This window comes from Salmo salar, chromosome 06, assembly GCF_965601325.2.
Source record: "Salmo salar chromosome 06, fSalSal1, whole genome shotgun sequence".
Lineage (NCBI taxonomy): Eukaryota > Metazoa > Chordata > Actinopteri > Salmoniformes > Salmonidae > Salmo > Salmo salar.
This window is the reverse complement of record NC_138296.1, coordinates 73,629,532-73,640,370: the sequence shown is the minus strand read 5'-3', so window position 1 is coordinate 73,640,370 and position 10,839 is coordinate 73,629,532. Positions and strand designations below refer to the sequence as shown.

General features: G+C 46.0%; 1 protein-coding gene across 1 annotated transcript in view; it reads right to left on the bottom strand.

The window, feature by feature from the left end:
- Nucleotides 1–95: 95 nt before the first annotated feature.
- The window catches only part of syne1a (spectrin repeat containing, nuclear envelope 1a), a 205,172-nt gene continuing 194,428 nt past the window's right edge, over nt 96–10,839 (bottom strand). Inside the window, exons 137-146 of the mRNA XM_082976172.1 lie at nt 10,452–10,773; nt 8,545–8,690; nt 8,296–8,422; nt 7,903–8,114; nt 5,604–5,810; nt 5,086–5,214; nt 4,669–4,935; nt 4,367–4,459; nt 3,343–3,401; nt 96–1,663 (exon numbers count right to left, since the gene is read on the bottom strand). Of these exons, the coding sequence (XP_082832298.1) occupies nt 1,390–1,663; nt 3,343–3,401; nt 4,367–4,459; nt 4,669–4,935; nt 5,086–5,214; nt 5,604–5,810; nt 7,903–8,114; nt 8,296–8,422; nt 8,545–8,690; nt 10,452–10,773 (1,836 nt within the window). The 3' untranslated portion in view covers nt 96–1,389. The remainder of the gene's footprint in view (nt 1,664–3,342; nt 3,402–4,366; nt 4,460–4,668; nt 4,936–5,085; nt 5,215–5,603; nt 5,811–7,902; nt 8,115–8,295; nt 8,423–8,544; nt 8,691–10,451; nt 10,774–10,839) is intronic.

Sequence of the window (10,839 nt, the reverse complement as noted above, 5' to 3'; positions counted from 1 at the left end):
AACAATAAATACTTTAAGTATTTATTATATTTAAGTTACTGTCTGGCATTTGTGTTATTCAGTAATGCAAACTCAAAGGAATACAAAAACTAATATTTAATATGTACTGTATTTTATTATGCAAAGAGAGTATTATTCATTAGCTCAGCATTAGCAAACTGTACATACATAAATAACCATTTCATTTTTCATTGTTTTTACAGTTTCATTTTTGAACAGCCTAGTGATTTAGATGTCTCCATCCAGTTCGGATCATCATCATCATCATCATCATCGTTATTATTACAAAGCACACTATATAACATCCATCTACTTAACACTACCAGTGATTGTTTGGCTTTTTTTTAAAGCAAGGGATTTCAAGTGCATGCTAATAAAACAAAAATAACTGCCATATTCAAAGGCATTTCAAACATCACTATACAAATCACCTGAATCTTACAAGTGAGTTTACTGGTTTCTTCTTGTTGCATCGATTGTTTTGCCTTAAAACACTGAAATAATATCGACGTTAAATACTTGTCTTGGCCCGAGGAGGAAGACGTCAGCCATCTTGTGGACGGCTTCAGTGCAGTACCTTCATTCAATAGTGCTCATGTCAGTGGGGTTCCACTAAACGGACGTGACTGGCATACCAACCCATAACTCTAATCCTAAAGTTAACCCTAATCTTAACCAAACTTCTAACCTTAACCCTAAACTAACTATAACTATAACCAATTAGGTTTTTCAACATGTGTTTGCAGGTCAGTCATGTCCCTGTAGTTTTCTCCCATGTCAGTGCTCTAGGTTCAGCTTTTAGCTCTATAGGATCTCTAGGACTAATGGGAATGTTCGCTATTCAAACTTCACCGGAAGCCCCCTAGCCTAATTGATTCTAACATCTACCGAATGCTGATTGAGTTAACAAATAAATAGCAGCATTCTGACACACAGCACAGCCCACTTTGGCTCCCAACATATAAGTAGTGCTGTGTTTTTTTCATCTTCAGACTCAAGACGTTTCCTCTGAAACTGTAAAAAATAAAATACAGATTACTATAAAGAATACAAAACTAATAGTAGAGATTCGTTTTGGATATAAAGGGACCCACAAGGTATAGGTCCATTCATCTTGTAGATGGGTGTTGAACAACATGTTTCATATTGAGGCTGTTAAGGCCATGTAGCCTTGGGATGCTTTTGTTAGTCGGTTGGTTTGTTAGGCGTTAGAGTCTAAAATGAGTGAATGTCATCTCTGTGTAGCAGAGGAAGAGAGTCCTGCAGGGAGGGGGAGGGTTAATATAATCCAGGAGGTCCTCTTCTATGGGCATGAGTCCACCGGTGTACAGCAGTAGGGGACATTCATTCAGATGACAAAGTATTTCTGGAACCAGGAAGTGATGACCCTCATATGGGTGGGGGTCCGTTGGTGTAGCGCAGCATGGGGTGGAAGGAGCGGGCAAAGTTGTTGGCATGGTGACAGCTGTAGTCCTCCTCTGTCATGGGCACCAGGCAGGCTAAGCCAATCAGGAGCAGGAGGAGGAGCTGGAGGGGCAGAGCTGCCCTCAGGACCCTCAGGATAAAGGACTGGCCCCTTGGGGGGCACGAGGAGGAGGACGAGGAAGAGGGGACCAGGGGGAAGTCAGAACGGGAGGAAGCGCAGCCAGCGCCGCTCTGAGAGCTGGTCAGGGAGAGAGAGAATGGCATTAGACACACCAGAAATAGCAGAGAGTAGGGTTTTAGACACAGGAACACACATATACACACATACATTAGTAAAAACTGTATAGAGGTAAGATACCGTGAAAAGGGTTAATATCGTAACAAACAACACACCAGAGTAAGCATACCAATCACACACACACACAAGATTACTCAAACACTACAGAGAAAAGGTTACACACTCTCACGCACAAACCAAAGCAGCAATTTCTGCACACATAATCTCTCCTATGCACAGGGAACATGAAGTAAAATCCCTCCTAGCTGTCTCAGTCTTGTTTTTCTCACTGAGTGAGAAACCCTGGCCGTACAGCCGACTGTGTGAGAGTTCAATGCCACGTCTCATTCCGAGCAGAGACCGCTGTACCAGAGACCCCTCCAGAGACTCCCAGAGAGGGAGCCAAGAGGAGAGAGGAACGCTGCGTTTCTCCACCTGGCCTCATCCTCACAGGGCTGCCTGGTGGCCTGGGGGAGGAAGCTGTTAGCAGTCTGTCTGTCTGAAGGCCCTCCACACCCTAGCCTTCCACACATGTCTCTATCTCTCATTAATGGTTGAAATTAATGGTGAGAGCATTGTGATGTGCGCATGTGTGTGTTTTACCTCAGCAGCCCTACCTCAGGAGATCCACAGTTTGGGGCCGCAAAGAACCCCCTGATCTCCATGGCAACCTCATCTACTAGATTTCAATTTCCGAAGTCAATTAGTGAGTAAGAGGCCTGGGCCTGTTCATACAATGGAGCCCATTAGGCCCAACAGAGCCTCATTACCTTTTCTCGACCACTCATCCCTGAGCTAATTTAGGGCCAGGCTTCAACCCGGCCTACATGTCATTATTAGGATCCATTTAATAGAAAGCAAGGAGTGAAGACTCAAAAGAACAAAGAGAGCAGGACAGAGGTGGGTGGGTTATTAGTGCGGGGATGAAGGGAAAATAGAGATAGACAGAAAGAGAAAGGAAGTAGGAAGAGATTCAGACAGTTCATTACAGCAGATAGATAGTTTTATATTAAGAGAAAGAGGAATAGAGGGAGGGAAAGTGACTAATAAAAAATGAGAAGGCAAAGTGAGTCAGCAAAGAAGAGGGGGGCGAAACAGATACTGTATATTCAGATAATGCCATCTAGTGGGTGAGAAATAACTACAGGGATTAGTGGTGCCAGATAGGTGAGCAGTAAAAAGATGACAGACAAGCGCTTGGCAGCATCGTTCAGACAGCAGAGCACAGCAGCAGAGAGCAATGAAAGAACAGAAAACGTTGCACTTTCATTCAATAAAGGAAGAAAGGAATCGCCTGAACTAGGTGATTCACGACTTTTAACAGGCTTGGTTACGTCGCTTCTAGAAGGAAGGAAGATCATGGAACTCATATGGGCCAACGTTGGGGAAGTTTGGAGGGGTAAAGAGGATGCATCATTTCTCAACAGATGAGAGAGGCAGAAGAGGACCAATCAGAGGACCTATCACAGCTTCTGCCCTAAGGAACTGGTTTAGGTTCAGTTTTCTAACCATATAGAGTATGCATCGAGTATAATTGATTTGATTGATTGACTGATTGGGTTAATCACTTGTACAGGTACAAAATATGCAGTCATGGTTCCATCATCCTCCCATGGTTCTAGAGTCCAGGAGAGAGGTACCTGTGATGTGGGCCGCTCTCGGGGGGTCCTGGGTGGGCATGACTACTTTTGCCCCGGGGCTGTACCACGCAATGAGCAGGACGGGGGTAAAAGAAAGAAAGAATGGTTCAGTCCGGAGCAAATAAACACCAAGCTTCAGATGAGAGGAAAAAAAACGATCAACAAATAACAGAAAGAGCAGTAACATCAATAGAACACTAACAACTAAAGAGCAGCAACAACATCCATGATGGTGATTGGACTATCAACAAACCTGGCTTTTCACATTGGATTGTTTAAGAATTACAATAATTCAGTTACAGATATGTTCATCAAACATACTGTATATTAGCATCTATAGGTGACTAGAAAATACATGACATGTTGTTATCCTGTTCATTTTACATGTTTATTTGTTGCCAATGATTAGTAATGCTTCAGGATTGTATTAATAAATGATGATGACGGTATAGTGGTGTTACAGTGGCCTGTAATGACTAGAAGCATTGACCTTTATAATTAGTTGCAATTACGCTACTTGCGAACACTACAATTCTCCTGTAAAAAGCATCAGCTAGTGAAAAGCCAGTGTTTCTTGTGCATTTTTGGCTACGCAGATCTACATGGTGAAGATAGCAAAAACCATCTCAAAGAACACCAGCTTGTGGGGCAACATATTCCTTAGTGGTGTAGCGTCATATTAGCAGGGCAGCAATAAAGCAATCTACAAACAAAGGGTAAAACGCAACGTCAATGAATTGCCTTAATTAACTGAATGAAAACAGAAAGGGCTGGTGGGTGGCTGCGGGGTGAAAGCTGGGGTAGAGAGTTGTCCTGTGGGGTCAGCATGCATTGGGAGAGGGAAAGGGGGTGACATTTTGGGTTAAGAATAACATTTGGGAGATCACTCTATAAATCGGTCAGGGTGAGTCGCTATTCCCTCTAACCAGTATACCCCACACTAATGCCTTTCTATACACATAACAGCCTCCGGTAAAGGACTCTGAAGTGATAGATCCTAGATAGGTACAAAGGGAGACATTACCGATCGCCGGCGACTCGTCGAGGTCCCATCTGAGACGGGGCTGGTGGATCCAGAGATGTCAGATTTGTCCACAGGAGACAAAGGTAGCGAGTCCTACAAAGGGTCAATAATGTGGACAAGGACAGACAGTCAGCCTGAAGAATAGTCTTTATTTTTCTCTTGATGCTCATCCGGACACACAGGGTGCATTTCACTATTTCATTCACTGCTACTAACTAGTTACCTGGAGAGTGATTGTCATAATCATTGCACTAAAAATGTATGTGATACGGCTGTAGGTCTTATGTGTATTTTCCTCTGACCTGTTGTGTGTCCATGGTTTCCAGTCTCCTCTCCAGGCCCTCCAGGTCAGTGCTGACCTCCCGGAGGAGCAGCCGCAGCCTGTTCCCGATCACATGCACCTTCTCCTGGGCCTCCAGATGCTCACTACCCTGGGCCTGGTTCTGGGCCTGCTCTGAAGCCTGGGGTTGGATTTGGGACGTGGCCTGGGTGTGGACAAGCAGCTGGGCTGAGAGCTCTTGGAGGGAGGAAGCCTTCTGCTGGGAGTCCAGCAGCTCACGCTTGATTTGCTGGAGGTGAATGGGGGAGTAGGTGAGAGGGGTAGTGGTTAATATAATTGATTTGTGCTAGGCTACAACCCTTTAGGATATTGGTCTTTTGAGAGGATAAACAGATTTGGAGTGTTGCCCACAGTTTGTGTGTATTGGAGTGGAAAGTACCGTGAGTGTTCTGTGGTGAGCCCGTAGTGTTTCACGGTCGAGCCTGGGGGGGATGGGGACAACCTCGTTCCTCCTACGGTCAATGTTCTCCAACCACAACAGCAGACCGTGGCTCAGCTCATGGAACTCCTAGAGATAGAGAGAAGAGAAGAGAAGAGAAGAGAAGAGAAGAGAAGAGAAGAGAGAGAGAGAGAGAGAGAGAGAGAGAGAGAGAGAGAGAGAGAAGAGAGAGAGAGAGAGAGAGAAGAGAGAGAGAGACAGAGAGAGAGAGAGACAGAGAGAGAGAGAGAGACAGAGAGACAGAGAGAGAGAGAGAGAGAGAGAGACAGAGAGAAAGAGAGAGAGAGAAGAGAGAGAGAGAGAGACAGAGAGAGAGAGACAGAGAGAGAGAGAGAGAGAGAGAGAGAGAGAGAGAGAGAGAGACGGGGGGTGAAATGACAGATGATTAACAGACAGAATAACACAGGTTCCTTTTATGTGTGTGACTGTGTACGTTTACATGTAAGTGTTTGTTGTACCTGACACTGCATCAGGGCCCTTTGTAGCTCTGCCCTCCAGTCCTCCAGCGATGAGCCCAGCCAATCCCAGCGTGAGTTCATCTCCTTCAGCCCGTCCCTCAGCTCCCACGCCTCCTCCGAGTCAGGCTCTGATTGGAGGAAGTCAGCGCTGCTCAGGTTGATTGACAGGACCTGGGACTTGTGGCCGTCCATGGCCTTCTGCAGCTCCTGGAAGAGCGGAGAGGATAAATGAGTGACTGTGTGTATGTTTGTTTGGCTGTTTGTTTGTAAGCATTTGTGTTATTGTTATGTTACGTGTTGGACCGTATGGGAATGTATGCCACGTGCATATACACTATGTGTAACACTATCAGTATAATGTATAATAAAGGGGGAAGTACTGTAGGTAGACTGACCCATACTGCTCAGTACTGGTTTACAGTAGTTATAAATAGGCTTGGTGATGACAGAGCAGAGCTAGTACAGGAGCAGTAACAGTAGGTGTCAGTAAACTAGGTGTAGGTTAGCGAACCTCACCAGGGTTCAGATCGGCCTGGGTATTTATAGTCTGTTGACATCCCTGTCTGATGTGTTACAGACTACAGCAGCTGGCCTGTGGGATGTGTTACAGACTACAGCAGCTGGTCTGATGTGTTACAGACTACAGCAGCTGGTCTGATGTGTTACAGACTACAGCAGCTGGGCTGTGTGGTGTGTTACAGACTACAGCAGCTGGGCTGTGTGGTGTGTTACAGACTACAGCAGCTGGTCTGTCTGATGTGCTGCAGACTACAGCAGCTGGTCTGTGGGATGTGTTACAGACCTACAGCAGCTGGTCTGTCTGATGTGTTACAGGACTACAGCAAGCTGGGCTGTGTGATGTGTTACAGACTACAGCAGCTGGCCTGTCTGATGTGTTACAGACTACAGCAGCTGGTCTGATGTGTAAAAGACTACAGTAGCTGGGCTGTCTGATATGTTACAGACTACAGCAGCTGGGCTGTCTGATGTGTTACAGACTACAGCAGCTGGGCTGTCTGATGTGTAAAAGACTACAGTAGCTGGGCTGTCTGATGTGTTACAGACTACAGCAGCTGGGCTGTCTGATGTGTTACAGACTACAGCAGCTGGGCTGTCTGATGTGTTACAGACTACAGCAGCTGGGCTGTCTGATGTGTAAAAGACTACAGTAGCTGGGCTGTCTGATATGTTACAGACTACAGCAGCTGGGCTGTCTGATGTGTAAAAGACTACAGTAGCTGGGCTGTCTGATGTGTTATAGACTACAGCAGCTGGTCTGTCTGATGTGTTACAGACTACAGCAGCTGGGCTGTCTGATGTGTTACAGACTACAGCAGCTGGTCTGTCTGATATGTTACAGACTACAGCAGCTGGGCTGTCTGATGTGTTACAGACTACAGCAGCTGGTCTGTCTGATATGTTACAGACTACAGCAGCTGGGCTGTCTGATGTGTAACAGACTACAGCAACTGGTCTGTCTGATGTGTTACAGACTACAGCAGCTGGTCTGATGTGTTACAGACTGCAGCAGCTGTTCTGATGTGTAACCGACTACAGCTGCTGGTCTGATGTGTAACAGACTACAGCAGCTGGTCTGATGTGTTACAGACTACAGCAGCTGGTCTGTCTGATGTGTAACAGACTGCAGCAGCTGGTCTGATGTGTAACAGACTACAGCAGCTGGGCTGTGTGATGTGTTATAGACTACAGCAGCTGGTGTGATGTGTAACCGACTGCAGCAGCTGGTCTGATGTGTAACAGACTGCAGCAGCTGGTCTGATGTGTAACAGACTGCAGCAGCTGGTCTGATGTGTAACAGACTGCAGCAGCTGGTCTGATGTGTAACAGACTAAAGCAGCTGGGCTGTGTGATGTGTTATAGACTACAGCAGCTGGTGTGATGTGTAACAGACTGCAGCAGCTGGTCTGATGTGTAACAGACTGCAGCAGCTGGTCTGATGTGTAACAGACTGCAGCAGCTGGTCTGATGTGTAACAGACTGCAGCAGCTGGTCTGATGTGTAACAGACTACAGCAGCTGGGCTGTGTGATGTGTTATAGACTGCAGCAGCTGGTCTGATGTGTAACAGACTACAGCAGCTGGGCTGTGTGATGTGTTATAGACTACAGCAGCTGGTGATGTGTTTGTACTATATAAGTCTCTGCCTGGGCACTAGACCAGCAGGCTCGTGATTACACTGCACACGGGCATGGGAAATCATAGAGACCATGGGTATCATGTGGCACATAGATGCAAATGGTATACATAAGATGCACACACACATGCACACGCACACACACCTTGAGCTTCCTGATCCTCTGTTGGATGGTGTGTATGTCTGTGCTGAGGTCTAGCACCCGTAGCTGTCCCAGCTCTGCCTCTGCCTCACACAGCCATGCCCTCATGGTCTGCAGCTCTGAGATCAGCTGGTGACACTGCTGCAGGTTCTGCTTCTGTCTGTGTTTGTCCCTCAGCGACTGAGCCTGGATCAGCTCCCAACGCTCAATCACACCTTGGGGAGAGAAGTAACACAGTTTCAGTTTACTCATCCCTCGTTATTGATTATACTAAGCGAGAGAGAGGGTGTGTGTGGTGTGTGTGTGTGTGTGTGTGTGTGTGTGTGTGTGTGTGTGTGTGTGTGTGTGTGTGTGTGTGTGTGTGTGTGTGTGTGTGTGTGTGTGTGTGTCACCAACCTGCACTCTGGCTGTCTGTGCTGGTGGGGTTGGTGAGTCCTGCCATGTTATCATCCTCCTCAGTCAGCTGTCCTCCAGCCCTCTTCACTGCATCTATACTGCCCCGACACTCTCCCATCAGACGCATCTACAACAGACAGGGACCATAATCTTATCATGCTACAACATGACATTTGGGTTTTTCGGTATATTTCTGACAGTTTTAGCCATACTATTACTAGGAGATTTTCTAGGAGAGAAAGCCCTCACATAGCCCATGTAAGTTGAGTCCAGCTCAGGGCTGGTGCTGGCCTGGCCACTGCAGGCAGCCGCCTCTCCCTGCTGGACAGAGTAGCGGCCAGAGTCCACAGCCTGGTCCAACTGTCTCAGGTGGGCCTCCAGCTGACCTGGCTCACCTGTGGGGTCAAGAGGGGGTCAGCCAATGAGGAGAGAGAATTCTCTGTGGGTTTGTTTTTGGCCAGTCTACAATTTCATTTTGACAAACAGTAGTGGTGGATACTGGCAGACTGGTCCACCTGGAGAACATGCTCATAATGGAAAAAACAAGCAATGTTAAATGTTAGTCAGTGCAATTCCTTTGTTTAAAAACTGCAAAGAAAGAAGGAAAAGTAGGTGGCTTATATGATCAGTTGCGTGATGTGATTCCAACAAAGGTGAATGGAAAAGTGCTTTAGCATGCTATTGTGTATACATTCTTATATGGTGTATACATTCTTATATGGTGTATACATTCTTATATGGTGTATACATGTATATGGTGTATACATTCTTATATGGTGTATACATTCTTATATGATGTATACATTCTTATATGGTGTATACATTCTTGAATGATGATGGTGCATGCAACAATGGTGAATGACGCATGCTATGTTAATTTAACGCAGTTGAACAGGCATGTTAGTATATTTAGTTTTGTGATTGTTATTGACATGCGATGATAAATTACACATATGCCTTGTTTGCTCATCATACTTTATTAGCATGCTATGGTAAATGATATGGTATTTGTGCTTAAGCACGTTAGCATGCTATGGTAAATTATATGGTAATCGTGCTTAAGCACGTTAGCATGCTAGTGTGGCTAGTTGCCTACCAGAGGAGGATCTCAGTGTGCTCTCTGTCAGTTTTATATAGGCCTCTGGGCTTTCTGGTATAACTACATCTGCAAAGAGAGATATGCACAGTCCTCACAATTAGAACAAGGGACATTGGACAAGTATGTAGTGTGTATAGGTTTAATTGTATGCTTTTTTTCATCCTATTACTCTTAATTTTCACATGTTTGAGTACTGGTAATCTATTTAATGTTGGAATAGATGCATGGGCTTTTTAAATGCTACAAATATCCTAAGTAAACGATCACTTTGATGGGAGAACTTCTTGCAGTATATCCTTGTTATTATTTTTGTTGTTTGTATAACAGTGAATTCCCCTTGGACATCAATTAAACACTTATCAATAAAGTATTGATCTGTCCATCTCCAGCAGCAGTCTGTAGTAGTATTATACTAACCTGACAACACAGCGGCAGTCTGTAGTAGTATTATACTAACCTGACAACACAGCGGCAGTCTGTAGTAGTATTATACTAACCTGACAACACAGCGGCAGCCTGTAGTAGTATTATACTAACCTGACAACACAGCGGCAGCCTGTAGTAGTATTATACTAACCTGACAACACAGCGGCAGCCTGTAGTAGTATTATACTAACCTGACAACACAGCGGCAGCCTGTAGTAGTATTATACTAACCTGACAACACAGCAGCAGCCTGTAGTAGTATTATACTAACCTGACAACACAGCGGCAGTCTGTAGTAGTATTATACTAACCTGACAACACAGCGGCAGCCTGTAGTAGTATTATACTAACCTGACAACACAGCGGCAGCCTGTAGTAGTATTATACTAACCTGACAACACAGCAGCAGTCTGTAGTAGTATTATACTAACCTGACAACACAGCGGCAGTCTGTAGTAGTATTATACTAACCTGACAACACAGCGGCAGCCTGTAGTAGTATTATACTAACCTGACAACACAGCGGCAGCCTGTAGTAGTATTATACTAACCTGACAACACAGCGGCAGCCTGTAGTAGTATTATACTAACCTGACAACACAGCGGCAGTCTGTAGTAGTATTATACTAACCTGACAACACAGCGGCAGCCGACCTGAGGTACTCCTCCTCCTGCTCCTGTCCTCTGCCCCTGTCTGACCCCAGACCCCGCCCTCCAGCACTCTCCAGCCCCCGGCTCAGGTCGTAGTCGTGGTCCCACTCCAGTGGGATAGAGTCCATGCTGGCTGGGGTGTCCCGGCCCGAGCGGTCCGCCTGTGGGGGGAGGACAGAGCCCGAGGTGGGGCGACTGGAGGGGCAGGGGAGAGAGGAGTCACCCCACTGCAGGTCAGAGAGATCAGCTGACTCGTCCATGTCCAGATCTCGGTCAGAGCAGTCTAGTTCATCATCGGCAAGCTGAAGGGAAGGAGAGGGGGAGTGTGTGTGTTTGTATGGCATGTGCTAGGGGTGTGTACGAGGTTA